The sequence below is a fragment of the Stigmatopora nigra genome, chromosome 3, assembly GCF_051989575.1.
Source record: "Stigmatopora nigra isolate UIUO_SnigA chromosome 3, RoL_Snig_1.1, whole genome shotgun sequence".
Classification (NCBI taxonomy): domain Eukaryota; kingdom Metazoa; phylum Chordata; class Actinopteri; order Syngnathiformes; family Syngnathidae; genus Stigmatopora; species Stigmatopora nigra.
In genome coordinates this window covers 14,158,649-14,178,261 of record NC_135510.1, presented here as the reverse complement: position 1 = coordinate 14,178,261, position 19,613 = coordinate 14,158,649, and the positions used below count along the sequence as shown (strand labels likewise).

The 19,613-nt window shown below is 36.6% G+C and overlaps 1 protein-coding gene and 1 long non-coding RNA gene across 20 annotated transcripts in view; one reads left to right on the top strand and one right to left on the bottom strand.

The window, feature by feature from the left end:
- neo1a (neogenin 1a) overlaps positions 1–19,613 on the top strand; it is a 113,166-nt gene that overhangs the window by 52,891 nt on the left and 40,662 nt on the right. For all 19 annotated transcript variants that reach the window (XM_077712884.1, XM_077712883.1, XM_077712901.1 and 16 more), the window contains 3 exons: positions 3,744–4,019; positions 5,627–5,777; positions 14,597–14,733. In XM_077712884.1, coding sequence (XP_077569010.1) covers positions 3,744–4,019; positions 5,627–5,777; positions 14,597–14,733 — 564 coding nt within the window. The remainder of the gene's footprint in view (positions 1–3,743; positions 4,020–5,626; positions 5,778–14,596; positions 14,734–19,613) is intronic.
- On the bottom strand, positions 15,356–16,073 carry LOC144194089 (uncharacterized). Its single transcript, XR_013325831.1, has 3 exons — positions 16,003–16,073; positions 15,538–15,564; positions 15,356–15,465 (listed from the first exon to the last, which is right to left on the bottom strand). It is a non-coding gene; the product is annotated as an uncharacterized LOC144194089 (long non-coding RNA).

The window sequence follows — 19,613 nt, the reverse complement described above, 5'->3', positions numbered from 1 at the left end:
TGTCTCTTAAATAAATCACACCCGTCCTTCGCTTATAACAGTTTACATTTGATTACTCTAGCCGTCATACAATCATTGTAATCTTACTCCTTCTCTAGTGACAGTATTTGTTAACAAATAAATATCAAACATTAAATATCAAAAAGATTTTTTCAAATAAGTTGAAACCAAAACTCACTGACAGCTAGCTCCCACTTTAAATGGATTGGATGTCTAGCGCGTTCAATGGCAGACCAGGAATTTAGATGATTCAAATGGAGAGAGAGAAAAAGAAAGATTTGAAACCCCAAAAGGCTGTCAGACCAAACTCACGCTTTAAAATCTTTAGGATTCCTAATTTCTGCTATGCCACAATTTCTTTCATGATTTTCAGACACGGAATATGGACTTTCCAAGGAGAAAGACAGCTATTCTGCAAGGCAGCTACTAACGCACTGACTGTGTAGAGAGATCTTTGAATCTCTCTGCATATTCCATTAAGCTGCTCATTGTTATTCCTTGCAGGCTGTTATTTCACAGGAGCAGGCATCCAACTGTGCAATTTAAGTACACGCCCGTTAATGTGCATGTGTGGTTACACTTACTCTATGTGTGCTATTGTGTGCATTTGGCAGTCATCATTTTCAAAGCTGATAGAAATATCAATGTTTGCATCCGTTTAATGTAAAACAAAGCAATTTTATAAGGTTGGTGGTTGTTGAAGTAATAATTTATTAATAAAATATTATAAATATCATCCATGTCATAATAATAAAATAAATATAGTCAACCAACAAACAACAGACACTATGACATCACGCTTTGTTAGCGCTCACTACATGTGAATACAAAGCATCGCCAACTGAAAAAAAATAATTGGGACTAATTGAAAGTGATCGCATTAGAACCAACTCCACTTCCCATTTGGAATAACCTTCCCTTAACCCCACCAATGTGCAACACTATCATCGTACAGACACACACACAGCAAGATATAGTGCAAGTTTTCACTTCATGATTAGTGGGCTTTTGCATTACGGATTGCATATCTTGATCTAAAAGACGTATCCAGGAGTATAACAAATTAGGTCCCCTAATAGTACAGTGGTACCTATATATATATATGAAACATTCAGGTTACAAAACGTTTCAATGAGAAAATGTCTCAGGATATGACACAAATTCAAGCTACGAAATGTCAAGTCTAAAAAATTCAAACATATCCCAATATGTGAATAGAATCCTGTATTTCATATGAAGTAATAGAGTTGATCTCAGTTTGGATAGCTCCCAACACCTCGTTGGTCTCCCATTGGCGACCTCCCAACATGTTCATCTGTACGTATGTTTCCTCAGCTGCCTTCTGCGTCCCATCCTCCTACACTCACTAGCTACTTCTGTTCACTCCGCACTAGTCCTTCTACCTCAGTACATTTTGCCTGTTTTATTACTTTTAATGGATTAATAATTTCATCTTCCTGACATATTTCATTAAAAAATATATAATTTTATCATTGTTAAAGGGTTTAAGGGTATTATTGGGAACTTTGGAACGGATTAGTGTATTTGCATGTAAAACGTGGTTCTACTTAAGAAAGATTGAAGTTATGAAACCACTTCCAGAGCTAATTAATTTCATAAATAGAGGTACCTCTGTATTATTGTCGATCTTGGGTAATGGGATGTCAAAATGTCCCCTAAGTGTGTGTGTCAGTTCATGTCTGGTATTTAATCATGTACACGCGCTCAAGAGACCAGTTACCGATCATGACTTCAGCTAAAACATTGACAAAAAAATATAACACCAAACTAGTATTCCCAATCTTCAGGAATCTAGCCACGTTTAAGCTTTCTGTTCACACTTGTTGAAGTTGGCAGTCCATCAGTGTGTGTCCACGTTGCTATCAAAGATTTTGAAAAAAAAGAAGAAGAATAAAGTATCTTGTCACATCTGGTAATGAGTTTCGGGGCCATCTGCCCCATGTGCACTTTGGGCCAAATGTCATCTCTCACATGCAACACAAAGCCAACTCGTTTCGCTGGTTATTAGACCTGAGACCTTTGTTTTCGACCTCATTCTTTAAATGTCAGGCCTCTTTGGGTCAAAGGATTTCAATTTCTCTATTCCTAAAACTCTAACCTTTGACATCTCACCTAAATGCCTATTTCTGACTGCTACCCAATTAGGTTAGACATTTGCATAAAGACACTATAGTGGTGAGAAACATACACTATGTACACACACATAGTGTATGTTAGACTATGTATAAGACAAAGCTTTCCAATAAGACCTGTACATTTCAATCAAATATATTTGTATCATTTCAAACAATATTTATCTTGGATTTCTATTAATACCCACTCGAAAAATCTTACATTAAACCACTGTTAGATATGTTATTAATCAATGACCTCATGGTTGCTTTAAGTATTAAATTTGAAGATGAAAGTCTGTAAAACTGCTAGCACAGGAAATTCTTAGATCATTGCTATGAATGTTTTAACCAACATAAAATCATTATTAAAAGCCCAATTTTTACCCCAGAAATCTCTGACTACTTTTGAATTATTCACTTTTCTTTTAATCTAGTTATGATAAAAACATGACTAACTAATATTTGATCTCTTTCAAAATATGGTTCTGAAATCTGTAATCTGTTGTTAATGATACATGATGTGATTGGTTGCTCCTTATTGCAGTGATAACCTCATTAGACTGTGGATCGGCTGAAGGGAGTCTTTTACAGTTTAACTCCTTAATTTTACTTTAACACTGAGATTCGACTCCACCCTATAAGGGTATTATTCCATTTAATCATTCACACTATATCATATATATGTATGGAGGGGGAGTGGGACGATTCACATCCCCCCTAATACCAGTACTCCTTTGACCATCTGTCCGTTATTGCGTTACTTTTGGTTCATGTGGCATCTCAGCTGGTTGGTACTACATCAGTTAAATGTATACAAGACAAAAAAAGTGATTGTTATTGGACATAAATGTAGATTTACAACTAAGTGGAAGTAAAATTCAAGTAAAAGTATTCAGAAAAATACAAGAAAAAATTAAAATGTTAAATGATTTCAATACCAAACTAACCAAGAAACAAATGACAATTAAACATATTTCCCATTTCTCCTCACTTTGCTGTCTGCTCATCTCACACCTTCAAACACAGCTTTGCCTTGGAGGTCCCAGTAGTTCTGCTTGTTATGGTTGATGGCATGGCCTTGTTATTTATCTTCTCTAATTACCCATTGCTGTTTACATATTGTGGATTCTCTGTAATTAAAGTAATTACATGCAGTTGTTTCAAACATCCTGTGAATGTTGGTTTCACATCAGTGGCACCAAACACTCGAAAATTTTATGAAGCAATAAAATTAGAGGTAAGCACCAACAGCATATGGAAATATTCACTTCAAATTACCTTGGCTTGCCTCCTGTTTTGTATCATATCTTGATGAATTTGGATTGTGGGACAATGGTCCTGAATTTGTGACTCATACTTGAGATCAGACTAGTGCAGGGTTTGGGTGGATTATTCCACTAAAGAGGGGCAGGTTTCATTCCAACACATCAAGAGGATGCAGTTTCATCAATCTGGTGGCCTGCAATCAGGGGATTGCAGTCCGGTGCTTTTTTGTTTCTACAGAAAACTCATATACAGTTCAATCTTATTAGTTGAATTGCATTTGTCTGTGTGTTTATTGTTTTTGCCGAGATTTTTTTAACATGTTTTCCTGTTATCCTTTTGAAGGAATGCCCAGGTTCGCCAGCCAGCCAGTACCTACCACTGTCCGTCAAGGTGACAGCCAAATCATGGTCTGTGAGGTCAACTCAGACCTGGTGCCTTTCACCCGCTGGGAGAAAAACCGACAGCCACTGGAGATGAACTCTAGACTGGTCCAGCTACCCAATGGTGCCTTGGTCATCAGCAATGCCACAGAAAGTGATTCCGGTCTTTACCGTTGCTTAGTAGAGAATGTGGGCTCATCAAAGTCCAGCGAAGAGGCACAGCTCCAGATCCTGACAGGTATGCTCAGCAGACTATATTCTTGTTATTATTTACAGAGTTCTATAAACACTTCAGAGACCTCTTCAGTTTTAGTTGTTTATCCCCATTGGTACATAATTTATATTGCATCTGCAAATGATTCAGTTGACCTAAAACATTATGTTACAGGCATTGGTTCAGTCCACTGTCTGTCACAAAATGTTGAACCAAAAAAAAAGTAAAAATGTCTCATTTTTATTTCATATTCTAATATAAAATACAAAAGTCAAGAAAATGTTTTCTGTCAAGAGGCTGAAATACGAGGATTTGGACAGATATGATTAAAAATGGTAATAAACGGTATCTTAATTATCTGAATAGAAGTGAATATTTTCAGGTTAGATGATAAATCTTTAATTTCATAGAATTAAATAATACTTAGTTCATATCAGTTGGTCGACAATTGTTTTTGCCTTTTTAAATTATATTACATAAATTAAAGCTAAACTATAGTAAAACACAACGATCATTTTGTCTCTTTTTGTTCTTTAATTAAAAGAAGTTGAACAACATTAACAGTTACAAACAATGCATACTATCAGAACTAAAATACTCTCCTATTGTCTCATGTTCTGTTTTTTATTTAAGTTTTTATCAAATAGAAGTGGAACGAATCAGACTACAATTGAAAATTTGTTTGTAATTCATGATAAATAAATCTTTAATGAAATGGATTTTTAATGTGCAATGTTCAAAAGATGTATTAACTAAGCATAACCAAATTGCGTCGGTTTATTTCATTCTTTACTGGGGGAAAATTGTCACAACTGCTGTTTCTAATTTCAGAGACAAATTGCATTCACTCTAAATTGCCTTAAGCAAAAACAATGCTGAGCTGGAAAGAGCCTTGAGTTACTTTTAGTGGTCTTATCAGAGAATGCCTTAGAAGTCAGGAATTTCTCTGTGGTACTGTCTCGTCTCATCTGCTACACATTTTGTTTACCAAGTTGTTGGACGCAGGGCTCCTGCTGGTAAAGAGAAGATATTAAAAGCCATAAATTAGACTTCAACAAGACCCCAGTCAGGGAATTCATCCCTTGTCTCCTCAAAGATGCAGTGTGTCAAAAACATGGCTCCAAACCGACACTGTAATCATAGAGTATGAATAAAAATCAAATGTTTGTTTCATGCGATGTTTTCTTGACAGGCTACATTGATTCGGAATTAAATAAAAAGGCCAGTTTTGGGCACTTAAAGAAGTCTGAAAAATAATTTTATTAAAACCACTCCAAAATGCATGGGGACATCACAGATGAAAGCCGATCATGACTTTTAGATTAATTTGGAGTTGAAATCGATACATTAACATTGTCATTGCTCTTTGGGAGATCTCACTTCCTTTTCTCGGTTCTTTTTGTTGTTGTTTTTACGCGCCATCTGCTTTCAAGTGACTGGTATGAACATTTTTCATTCCAGCATTCTTGGTTCTAGTGTGGAGAAAAACTATGTTTAGAATCTGAGTTCTTTAGAAGTTTCTTTTTTGTTGAGGTAGATTACCCTATTAATTTGAAAGATAGCGCTATGGTTCACTTACTCTGAGATTACCCCCTGCCATAACCTACACTTGCTTGCTTGTCTCGTTTTAGAAACTGAAGATGAGAGAAACATGGAGTTCCTTGTGCAGCCTGTGCCTGTAACCAAGGTTATGGGCACCAGTGTCTTGCTGCCCTGTGTGGCCACAGGATATCCAACCCCGCACATGCGATGGATGTTTAAAGATAAACTACTTGAGGAAAGGTATGTGTAACAAACTTGGCAAAGGAGTTATAGTATTCTTTTTCATTGCCAGTATAATTTGAAATGGTAAAATACATCAAATTTGGAACATAGGCGACTTCTTGGTTTTAGACGCATATTTTAGGTTCTTTTTTCTTGATGGCCATTTTTAGTTGAACAAAAGTACAATGATAATAATGTATAAAGTATCCGTGGTCGGCCTTCTAGAAAATTATTGCTACCAAAATGGCAATGGGATTAGCTGAATCTTTCCATAGAAAAATGTGGGCTGTTATCGCACCTGAAACAGCACCAAAATATAACAGGCTTTTTTTTCCCGTTAGCCCATGTTGCACTACTGTGAATTGAAATCCAAAGTTGTGAAAATGAGTTCTGAAAATGATCAGAATCTTGGAATGTAATTTACTCCCTCTATTATTCCAAAACAAACCAAGTCACCCCCGTTACAGCGTAGCACATTAATAGAATACTAGTGTCCCAACTGACAGGTTGTTTGTTTGATGCCTTGCCTTTGTGATTTTGTTCAAGTATCCATTTGCAAGTTACTGAACCCCTGCATTCCAAATACCTTAAGCTAGAAAAATATCAAGTTAAACCCCATTTACCTACTCTAACTGTAGGGAAATATATTTTTTAGACGTACTCAACTGAAAATCATTTACCTATTTCCTTAAATAAGGGGAAATATGCATTTATTACTTGTGTTAAAATAAACAGTGGTGTATTTCATAGGGTTATTCGTTATCCGTAGCTACTTTTTTTCTACTCTTCTCTTTCTAATGAAAGGAAACCCCATGGTTATCTGAAAAAACAGATATGGTATGAAAATCGATCAGCTTTTGCAGTAATAGCAATGGTAGTGCTCCATCCTGTGCTGTCCAGATGGATGAAAGGAGGGATGCATGCATGCTATTTACAGCAAAAGCTGTAATTTTGCTGCTACTTAGTACTTTGCCCTATGGTGTTAATGCTGTTCTACCAAAAATGACTCCAGGGGGGATGTGGATGTGGCATACAAGGCACCCCATGTGCAAGTTGAGGTTGCCAGCTTCCTGCAGAGAGAAGCTTCACAAATTAAGAAACTAGCACTTGTGCCCTTACTCCTCATTAACATGGCACTCATCTAAGGAAGTGTAGCTAAAATCACAGATTTTTTTTAAGTTATAAGAAGCTGGGACTCTTTATTATCCAAGAAAGTCTGTTGCAGTATAACCCACTAATTATAACAGTTCGATTTTAACTTAGAAGAACATAGTGAATCATTATACAACAAGACTGGTCAACAATTTCCTTACTCATTTTTGGTTAACTAGGATTTTTTAAAATTTGATTTCATATAGTTTTTGGGTTGCTGATTTCATAACAGTTTTTTCAGTGTGCTTTAGTGTTCATAAAATTTAATTTTTTCTTGCTGTATTAGTGGTATTTTATGTGTTTACACCCAATACCAAATGAACCTTTCCATCTTTTGCATAGTTACATACATTTTTTGAGCTCGCGTTCACCATTAACTTGCCATCGTTGACTTATTTTATCATATAGGAGCATTTTAACACCAGTACATCGTGTGGTTTTGTTGCACAAAACATAGCAACTTTCAATGCAAATGTTAATATCATTTGAATTGGGCAATGTATATTTGTATATGGCCATATTGCTTTGACCAAGTTAGGTGTCATTTTCTGTTGATTGACAACAAAATGGAAATCCTGCCTTGTACACTTTAATCTGGAATTTTAAAGTTTGCATCTGCTGTGGGATTTCTATACATTTTATTTTCTGAGCTGCAATTTCATTCATTGCATCATATTTCTATCTAAAATTTTAAGACATAGTATTCACCAGCTTTTAATTACCTAATTCCATTTGCAGTTAACAACTGCCCCCTCAGTTACCCAAACTGGTAATTAGCAAGTGCACTCTGACACAACAGGAAACAATATGTAGGTCATTAAAGTGAACTCCGCCTTATCTGAAATAGATTGCAGGTTGAATACATCACCACATTTGAATTTCTCCGTGACATTGATGAATGAAAGAATAAATTTGTTGTCCTTGAGTATCCTTTTGTGCAAAAGCTGAGGTTTAGGCACTGCTGTCAGTCCTTAATTAATGCACCCTTTGTGGGGGTGATGGAAAGGAAGCAGCAAAGAGCCTTAATTGGCCGTAGGAACACGGCGCAAACAGGGCCTTGAAAGTGACAACATCAATGCTCAAGATACAATCTGTGATAGCAGCAATCTGGGTGAATCTGACAGCAAGGAATGCTGTTCGCCCTTCCCTCCCCCACTATCTCACTCCTAGAAAGCTAACAGATTTTTTTTTCCTAACACAAGTCCATGTGTGATAGTTTTCGAAGATATTTAATCTCGGGCTTACACCTGCCCCAATCTTTCGCTTTTTGGTCCCCTCACTACTTGTTGTCGTACTTGGCGACTTCTATATTTTGATTTAATTCACGTGAGAATGCTGCTAGTTTAGAAATCTTAAAAACTACAAGGGATAAGAAAAACACCTGAAATGGATATACAGGACAGATGGGTATCTAATTCTTTGTGATTTTCATGCCCCTATTTGCACATTTCCTTCAAAGAGGAAAAAATAAGTAAATATTTTGTCTTGTCATTTATAGAGACCTATCATGGTATGATTGGCCTTTGTAATTTACCACAAAATGTATTTTTTCAATCTTACTGCAATGTACTTGGCGGAAATTGCCCAACTTTTTTTTGTTAGCTCAGCATTTGCATCTTTTTGGTATATTATCAACATCCTTGATTATTTTTTCATAGTCTCCAAATTGACTATTGGAATTAAAATTAAGTTTTGCAATGTCTGGTGACCATTGATATCACTTTGCTAACCAATATCGACAAAGTATCAGAGAAAACAATCAACATGAAGTACAACCTAGTTGTATCCACCAAGGCTGATAGCTGCACACAGGGACTAAGTGCTACAAATAACTTGTTATATGGATAAGTGCCGACTTATGAAATTTTATTGCTTTGGACACTATGAGAGATGAGTAGAGTAAATTTGTAACTAATTAAGTCTGCTTTTATATTGGATTGGTAAATCTAGAGTTGGCCAATGTAACAGTTTGGATTCACACTCTACAGTGTCATTTTTTGTGTTTTTAGTGTTTTTTTTTTTTTTTTTTTGGGAAAAGCATTTTTTTCCATTTAGTTTTACTGTCCCAAGGGAGCATTTGCTGCTAAGTAGATTTTAGTTCTCTTATTTCTTTTAGTTTGAGCACATTCATTTTCCTACACTTGAGCATGCAGAACTAATTTCATAACGAAACATTCATTTTTAAAACACTTATTATTTAAACATTGAGTATTCACACAGGCCTTCAATAAAACCGTCTTTTTGAAATACAGATTGCTCGTCATTCAACATCGAGCACAATTCAGTCATACCAAACTCAGGGTCCCGATACTGTTAAACTAATGTTGTGGCTCTCCAACATAGATCTCTTACATCATTGTTGTTTGCTTATGGGGGCAGTAAACGACAGTTCCTGGGGTTTTTGTGTACACAACTCGACATGACACACACAAAAACACATTTTGTCCTTGGCAGTCTCACTCTGTTGATAATAAAAAATCCTCCAGTAGTCAATGAAATGGACGGAATGACAAAGAGCATTGAGATCAACCTACCAAATCCTGCCTTCCCTTCTCCTCTTGAATTAATTTAAATGTGACGGCGTCACTGTTTAGTAGACAGCAGAGTGGCCCATGAAATTTGTTTAAAATGTTAGACGGCAGAATAAATCTTTCATGCAAATAAATGCCGTGCACACAGAAACAATAAAATCAACTCTACCGAAATACAGAACGAAACACACACACAAAAACAAATTAAAATACAGGACTCCCACAACATGTTTCTTAAGTGCCAAGGGAAATAAACAATGGCTTTTACCTTGTTGTGCATGCCTTATTAGAGTTAAGTGTCTACATTTAATACTACACCTAGGACTCAACAAATATTTATGTACAGTTAGTAGTAGCCTGTAAAACCCTTAACAATAGTCTATAAACCATATATTATTTGGATTTAAACTCAGCCCTGAAGATCAATAAAATAAGACCACGTTTGTTTAATAATTCAATTTTCTCACCACATGGCTACTTCATCGAACTCTCTTCTCTGCAATGTTATTATTTGGGACAAAGATATAGTTTTTGAAGTAAAGTAAATTTCTCAACAGATGGATTTGTATTAGGGAAAGCCACAGGAAAAGCTAGATACAAAATGTGCCATTTTCTCGTTATTCATTAAGGATGTATAGTGAGTTCCAGTTAACATACGAAATAACTCGAGCAGAATAAGCCATGCCTGTAGAGAGGCACGAGTGATTTGTAAGTGTGGGAACTCAGTGGGTACCACTAGGTTTGTATGTCAAGCTAATCAGCCTCCTACTGAACACACACAGCTTTGTGGCACATATAACCCCGTGACCACTCCGGAGGTCATCAGGGCTGCTTACTCCCACTACACCATCAACAGTTTTATTAACGAATGAAAAGCCAGCCTGTAGTGAGTTTCAGTGAAATGTTAGACCTGTGTATAGTCTCAAGCTCTTCCGACCATATTTTATCAAGTGTGCTTTTGAGATTATATGTGACACAAATGGAGATAATGGTAAACTATGTGTTTGTTTGAACATTGGGGGACATAAAAAGATAATACCACTCACTAAAATGACTTTTTTTCATGCAACAATGAAAGATTAAGATAACATTTTTCTTTAGCACCATGTTTGGTTTATAAACCAGATTTGCAGTTTGTAAAGTGACAACTGTACAAATCATTCTAATCTCTGCCCTTTGTGGTTGTCAAATGAAATCCATCTTATTTTCCCTGAAAATAAAAGCGATCCATGAATGACAATGCTTGGAAAACTATGTTAAATTTAAGGCACTCGCAGGTAGAGCGAGAGAGAGGTTTTTACCATTTATGTTGTTGACTACTTATGTGACTACTTATTTATTTATTACTTATTTATTCATTATAATTTTGCATTCTTTATTTTTGGACTTCAGGGTGAAGCTTAAAATCTCATTACACTTGAACAATGACAATAATAATAAGCATTCAGTTCATCAATAAAAAGAAATGTGCTGTGTTTGCACATTTTCACATTTTATTCTGAAACAAAGTACTATTTAGTCATTCATAAATGGTCCAGATCATGTTTATTTCATGCATTCTGTGAATTTATTAACACATCTACAGCAACTGTGTAATTATTGATAGCAGTGGAGTCAAGTACTCTGATATTTATGTTTTCCCACTTATTCAACAGTTGGAGTTGGGATAATTGTATTTTCTATCTTGTAGGAAAAGAGCATTTTAAAAAAATTGTACTTGTTATCACAGATGTTGAATACATTTGTTTTCATCTATGTTCAGAAAACGGTTTAAGGGTACACCTACAGTTTCTCAAAGTGAAAGTGATGGGCCTTCGTAGCACGCTGTGTATTTTGAGGGCCATTTGTTTTAAGTGGACCTGAGTTTTAAAAATATGGTCATGGATAAGGCATGCTATTGAAGCCCACCAACAGGGTTATGGACACAGTATGCAAATTCCTTGCTTCAGGCATTTTGGCTTTCTGTTTGCATAACTAAGTAGCAAAACGTGAACGTGTGGAACTTCATGAAAATGTAGCAATACAAAAATTCAAATTTTTACGAGGTTTAAGCCATACTTTCTCCATTGGGTTTATCCTGCCCAGGGGTTCAGGATAATCTACCTTGAACTTTACTGATGCCTGAGCTGAGGCCGAATACCCCCTCAACTGGTTGCCAATTATTCACAGAGCGTTTTTAAATTAGGTTGTTCTTGTCCTTTTTTTCTCCTTACTTTTGAAATCAAACTGAGAACAGTGTGCGAAAATATATTTTTCCTAGTAGAGGCTGTTGTTCAAAGATGCCCGATATTTCGACCACAAGTGGATGGGAGTTGTCAAAAATTGGGAACCTGACAAGCTGTAGTGGAGGAACCAACATCAAAACCCCATTAGACATCACACCTTCCATGGCATGTCACGTTTTGATTGATTTTGATTGACATAGATAACAGCAAGTCAAATATCATTTTAAAAATGACTGACAACACATGCAGCAAAACCAGCCTTGTCTAGATGACTTTAACTAAAATATTTGAATACCTGTTTTATACAGTCTCGGGGCATAGTATTTCTTATTTATGAAATTTAAAATAATTCATAAATGCAAAATTAAGACGAAAGAGGTGGTGAAAAAGTTGGTTATTTAGCTGAATGCAGCGCCAAACCTCAGCAAGGTGAAGCAACGTTTTTGTCGCATTGGTTGATTGCTGTAGGAATCGTGTCTTGATTGTTTGCTTATTCTTGTCAAAGGAACTTGTCGTATGTGTCAATTTGAAAAGGAGAGGATATTTGCTCAAATAAATCCAATGATATTTATCCATTTGAAAATTAATGAAAGTGTCTTCTTTAGTACTTGATTTAAAATAGGATGAAAAGTGTTTGGAAATCGTCGTGTTTAGTTTCCACAATGCCCCAATTTCATTGGAATTGGTGCTATTTATACAGTGTAAGTGCAGAATTTTTCTCTCTTGCATTTTGTACAAACATACTTTGACTGTAAATTTAATGACTAATATAATTGTAGGCGAAAACCCTGAGATGGTGCTCGGCTTAAAAATTGGCACTATATATTTTTTTTTTTTTGCCCAGTGAACTGTTCACACCAACGTTACGCAAAATTGCTTCAGTGTGATATGCCAATTAATATTCTATTCCGTGGATCAAGGGAGCATTGTCCAGTCTGAAGAGCTCTTACTCTGCTCTTAAATACTTCAGTTAGTGTTTCTTCTAAGTAGCTTGCTAAAGGTCCTGGTGGTGTGGAATGTTTTCATTTTTATACAACAGGAAACTATAAATCCTGCAAAAAAATAAAGCTCGAGTGTTTCAATAGTTGTCCTGGTGAGACAAAATGGAGACGGCTTGGTGCTGTGAGCCATGCAAAGGCTTGCAGAGAAAGAGTTCATTCATTGTGGATTGTGGACATTCAAAGCTTCCCAGCATGAGTAGCTTTCTTTTCAACTGTTCAATTAATCAATACATGGAAGAGACTTCACTTGACATTTCAGTTCTATTGCATCCCTAAATAGCTATCTGGTGTTTAGTTCACATTAATTTCACTTGGAAACATACATTTATTGTGTGGTTTTCATTCATCTGGTAGGGGCAACAAAAGCTGATATTTGTTGAGAATTTATCCACAATGTCTAGGTCAATTTGCATTTTACTACTTTCAAACCTTCAACATGGTTGAAACAAAAACACTGTTTCTATTTTGGTTAGTTGTTTTGGTTTTGAAATAGAGCGAAAAAAATAACTTGCACAGATGTCCGTTTGAGCGGTACAATTTTATCCTACAATAAATATTGACAAGTCGTAAACAAATATTTATAGTAATCATAACCTCAAAAATCTTACTGAACAGTGGATTCCTAATAATGAGTCGTCTTAATTTGCAATAGATGCTTTAGAAATACAATGTTTTTATCTAACCTGCTTAAATTAAAATGTCACTCGTTGCACTTTGACATCATTGTGGCTAGTTCTGACATGAACAGTGTGTTATCTGTCAGGAAAGCAGGCAAGCAGTGATGGTCACAGCATGCCGAGTGCCATTCCTGACTGTTGTCCACTCAGGGAGAAAAAATAGACTGCAACGGAAGCCTTCCTTAAAGCTGCACTGCACACCTTACCTCTGCATGTAGCTCTCATTTCAGCACCTGCAGCTCGCTGTAACCATAATAGGATAGTACCCCTCTTCTCCCACTATTTCTGTTGTTGTGATTCTCCCTGCCTGGAATGTAAATGTACTATTCTGGATGCAAGCTATTGATTTGTAGTTTCCTCCACTCACCACCTCCTCCTTCTCCTTATTGCCAGTGCTCTAGTGGTTGTTGAATCAAGCCTGAACTAAGCCACAGACCGCTTCCCTTTAGTCTAATTAGAGAAATCAAATCAAAGGGTGCAGTTTAATATGGAGGGTCAATAGTTCTCTGGAAAGCCACGTCGTTGTTATATCTGCATATCGTGTAAATATTTTAGGATAATTATTTAGACTGCTGAGGAAAAACATTCCTTATCAAACTATTTTTTGTGAGCCTTTACACCAGTAAGTTTGAGTGTCGATGTGCACAAAATCACAAACATAAAACCAAATAATGATGTAATGCTAGGCCTCCTAAAATAAGTGCTTCATTTAGGTAGCACACCTATCAATACTACATCAAAAAAGATTTGTTCATGGCATTAAACTGTTGTGATATTCAGTTGTGTGTCGTTCTGAATGATTCAAAGCTCACTAAAAGAAGTAGTTTCTTGGGATAATCTGAAAATAGTGCAATAGTTAATTGTACCTATTTATTTAAAAATGTGAGCTTTCAATAATCTGTCTACTTTCAATAGCCAAAAATGTCCTAGTTGTTTGCTGTTTTAAAAAGGTGTTTCAAATGTCATTTAGTGAGTACAATTTATTCCTAACAGTACATTTGTTCAGACAGACGGTTGAAAGATAAAACCATAGCCCAGCGGGAATCCCGGGCAAACTGAAACCTTCACTTAGAATATGCTTTAGGGAATAAAGGCAGTAGAATCGGTACATCAGTAGATGTAGAAAAAAAATATATGATTGTACCCAAGGCAACTGGTAAGACCTTTAGTCACCAATACTATAAGAAAAGAAACTTGGGGCAAAGTCCTCACTTTGTTTTATTCCTCAATCCTCTTTTTTTGTGTCTCCAGTGAGGGCCGCAGAGAATTGCTTGGAGGTGGCAGTCTTCAGATATTCAATCTCAAACAGGATGACGCTGGCATCTACACCTGTGTTGCTGACAACGCCAATGCAACAATCGAAGCCCAGGCTCAACTCACTGTGCAAGGTACCCTCAACAGGCTAAATGTCACAGCACCTACTAAATACCAGACATTTGAAGGCTCCAGAGCATTTTGATATAGTGGAAAACTATTCAGGTGATGATGCACTGTGTTGGAGTTAAGTGCTCAACAAATGAAAACATCTTACATATCAAATCACTTTCAGGAATCACAGTGCTTTATATTAATCCAGTGTTTCTTAACCCTGTTGGAGCTGCCAAACCAGTTTCATATAGGCATACACCGAACCCTACTTTAGTGTAAAATAAAATATATACATATATTTCTAATTTCAAGATAAAGAAGTTACTCGCCGCACTGATTGGGGAAGCTATGTCAAGTGATCATCTGCAGCCAGGCATGTTATCGTGATTAGACATGATGAGTCGCAATGTGTGTTGACCTCCGCGGCAGAGGCTCCACCGAACCCCTGAAACCAACTCACCAAACCCCTAGGTTTCGATCGAACCCAGGTTAAGAACAACTGCATTAATGTACTGCCTGAACAAAGTTATCACTTATATTAGTAGTTACTGCTTATATTTTTTAATTGTTTATTTCAACCAACCAATATGTACAGGAAGATTATTGCATATACACACTCACTCACACCCATACCTAGGGGCAATTTAGAGTGTCAAATCGTCCTACTCCGTCTCCTTGTGCCCTGCGATTGTCTGGCCACCGATTCAGGGTGTTGGTGACAGCTGAGATTGGCTACAGCACCCTTGTCGACCCTAATGGGGATGAAGCGGTTCAGGAAATGAGATGAGACAATGTTGTTGTTACTCCAAAAAGTAATTTCTTACAGATTTCATGGTCTTTCGCATCTCAGCCTTGAAATCGAGGAGAACAAAACAAAGATTAGTGTTCTTCAGGGTCTTTGTTGAAACAATGTCTGGGCTCGTTACTTATAACGTAATATATCACACATCTAAGTACGTGGCTTTTACGACACCCTTGATAATGCCAAGTCAAATGTTAGCAGCTATCTTACCACATAACTGCAGCTACTGTAATGGACACTAGTTTGCACTCCATATAAACATTCTACATTGTACCTATTCATTTCAAAACTTAATAGCATGTATCTGATCTCAAATACTGAGAAATTGATACAAGGGGTGCATTCTGTTGCATTTATCAGTGCATGTAAATTCTTGGATGTAAAATTCAAGGTGATATCCTGGGCATATCAGTTTAGCAGGAATGGCATTTGAGAATATTTGCAATAGCTGGTCCGCAAGAGAAGGGTACAAATATTTTTACAATACCACTGTTTGTTTATGACGGAGGGGGTTTTCCCAACGGCAGTGAGCGACCGAGTCCATTTCGGGCAGTGCGGCAAAGCGTGAGAGGTTTTGCCGCAGAGGGGCAAAGGTCCTGAAATAGAAACAGGTTATATCTGAGAGCCGCAAACTGTCACCGTGTCCAGTAGGGGAGGTGCCTGTGTAGTGATATCATTCATGTTGATTTGGCGATCATGTAGAGTAATCCCTCGAATTTCACGGATAATTTAGACCCGACATGGCCACAATAATTGAAAAACTGCAAAGTAGGATCATTACCCCTATTATTACTACTTTTTTTTTGCGCCTACACAAAAATATATTCACACAAATACAATTGAGAAACAAACTGAGCTAAACCGCTCTTGGCCATAGTTCAATTGGACTTATCGAACTCATCCACCAAAAATTACATCAAAATTCATTTAAGTGTAAGCATGTTCATTTTTATGGAGGAAATTAATCAAAATATAATCTGAGCAACAGTTCCTTTTGATGTTGGAAGCGGGTAACGAGTTTGGGCATTTTTATACGCCTTCATATCTTAAGCAAGTCAACAGTTTGGTGAGAAGCAACAATTATACATTGGGATATACCCTGAGGCTCTTCCCCCAATGTCATCCCATTTCGCACAAAGCCACATGCTGCTAGGAATTCATCCCTTTTCTCACAAATCCTTTTCCTCTCCTCTTCAACACCCTTTCATCATTTCCTGTCAGACACTGCGATTAAAGGAGACAGTAATGGAAAATTGAAACAGGTAGCAGTAGGACATCTGACTTTGAGCCTACTGATCTGCCGCTTCAATTTCTCAGAATCCCTCGTGTCTAATACCTGACCCGTGACCCATCTCCAGTGTTACATGCGTGTGGAGATTGATCTCCAATATATTTGAAAGGCATTACCTGTTATGTTAAGTAAAAACAGTTGTGTTTAACTGCCGTAGAGACAAAGAGTAAATTGCTTTTTTCACTCTCTCTCTCTCAGACCAAATTAATGACAAAACAACATTGTGACATTGATCTGCTCGCTCAACAGCCAGCGTATGCACTCTTGCAAAATCAATCGATTCCCTCAAGAAATAACTGCTCTTGTAAATAAAATTCACTGAAATTATTTTTCCAATGCTGACTTGGTGGCATTTTTATTTTATATATTTCGAATTAGAAACATACCTATTGTTTGACTGATGCAGCTCAAGAAAACACATTTATAGTTTTCGCTAGCAAATGGAATCTGACTTGATGGAGGCCTGATGAATTGAAGCCACTTTGGCTGATGTGTATTGACTGAAATAACCTTTTTGTTCCTTCAAAAAAGCTTTCAACCCATAGTCTATGACATCCAAAATGAAATAGTGCTAATGGAAACAGACACGTTTGCTATACTACATACTAATTTCCCATACAAATTGCTGTATAGTGTGGTTAGGAATCATTTAGCCAACGTGACAGTTTATTTGAGTCTGTGTTCATGTATTGTGAAGAGGCTAATGTGTATCTACTCCCATCCAACTATTACTTGCACCAGCCAAATTTGCACTGATTTTGCTGTGACATCTCACCCTTTATTGGAGCTACCATGATTAATGAGGCTAGAGAGGACAGTGGATTTTGATTATGGCCTTGCATGTCGGGGACACCGCCCAATCTGTGAAATATCTGCGTGAGCAGAACAGAAATGGCTCCTAGACCAATATGTAGGTCTTCACACGTCTGGTGCTCAAGGTCTTTGTCCCCCATTTAATATATCCTACTGTTATGATGGAATTAACACCATGTGATCTTTTTACCAATGTTTGTTGAGTCTACTATACATAGAGGACATCTTTGACTTCCCTATGGGCTGACAACTAAAATCGCATGAAGCAGCAGCAGTGTTTCCCTTTTGCTAAAATAACAAAAAATTACTAGACCCTTGGGTTCAAATTCTTCGTTTTACGACCCCTTACCAAAAAGACAAACTATACTGTATGTTTGCCCAACATTGCCAAAACATCTCTTTGTTTTTCTTTTTACTACACATTTGCTTTCCATCAATTTTAAGGTCTGCAAAGAAATGGTTGGAAGACTTTGGTTATGAAGCCCTTTCAAAGCCCTAGCCGCAATTGGATTGTAAAAACGTGAGAAATTCATATCGTGAGCAGTGTCAACATCATATTTGTGTCACTGAGTCAGCAGCAGGACAAATTTAACATGTTTCTTTTTTTCTCAGATATTTACTTTAGCAGTATTTACTTCACGTATTCAATGATGCCTTAATTTTAAACGCAAATGTGGCGTTTATTTAAGTAGGCTTCTTTAGTTCTTCGCTTTTCATGTAAAAATATATGTTCTCGCGTTCAATGAACCTTTACATTAAGATAGGTGGAGCACTGTTTCAGATGATTATTTTTAGAAAGAGTCATATAAACATTCCACTGAGTGATGAAAACCAAACAAATCATAAGGAAAAGTACACACCCCACACATGTGTTTCCATATCCTCAGTGGGTGTTATCACCACCACCAGCAGGAGGGTGTCTTTGTATGATTGTCATCACCTGACTGACTTGTTTGGAGTACCGTATGCCCTTCTTTACAGATAAAGTAATATCTAAAAACTCACTGGGGTATTTGTCACTTTCAATGTTGTAGAGTTGCAGAGAGCGAACACTTTTGTTTTGATGAGCAGTGAAACATTCACTCTATTGTTTTGTCTTTCTTTTATTCAACGTTTCCAGTGAAAGTGTTGAGATGTGTGCAAATCGTTGGTTTTGTACCGTTTCACTTTTTTCACATATTTGACAGCAATGGATAGTTCATATAAAAACACAAAAAACTATCAAAAGATATCGAAAATGGAAGGAAGAAAAACTTGCGCATGAACAGCTCTTTTATTATGGCAAGGTAAAGCTAAATGAAACTGAACATTAAAATTTGATGGATGGGTGGGGAACTTAAAAGAAAAAAGTAATATTGCAGTCAGTAAAATACGTGCAGTTTATCCTATAATCATAAATGAATGTTTACAATGAGAATGTGAAACTTGTCTGACCATTTGAGTTGCCTTTTAATCACACCACCAAAATATGTAACAAATAAAATGCTGGAGAATGTGGTTTAAATTGCTCTCTAGATTGAGGTGTAATTGTAATTTTTATTTTATTTTATATGTGTTACTCTCTAACAACTCCACTGGCATTTATATGAAGAACAATTGTGTGCAAAACAACCAAACTGAAAAACTCTACTGTATGTTGATCGAGAATGTTCAGATGGAAAGCTACAGGATGACAAACAAAGATTAATACTAAAGCTAAGATAAAGGCTTGCAGTCCATCAAAACATTGCCTGATAGGGCCTTTAAATGGACACAAGTGCATTGAGTGCTTCCACAAAATTAAATTAGACTGTTTTTTTTCTCCAGAGGGAAGGATATTTTTCTCCCTCAATCCATGTATTCTTTTTAAAGTAAAAGATACAAAGCCGTCCAAATAAACTGGTACAGGGAAATTAAAGAGATTTTCACTTTGGATGGTGGGATAATAAAAGTTTAGGAATTTTCTATTTTAGGTTCAAAATGTTTTTAAGGTTGGCGCTCTTGGGGTACTTTCT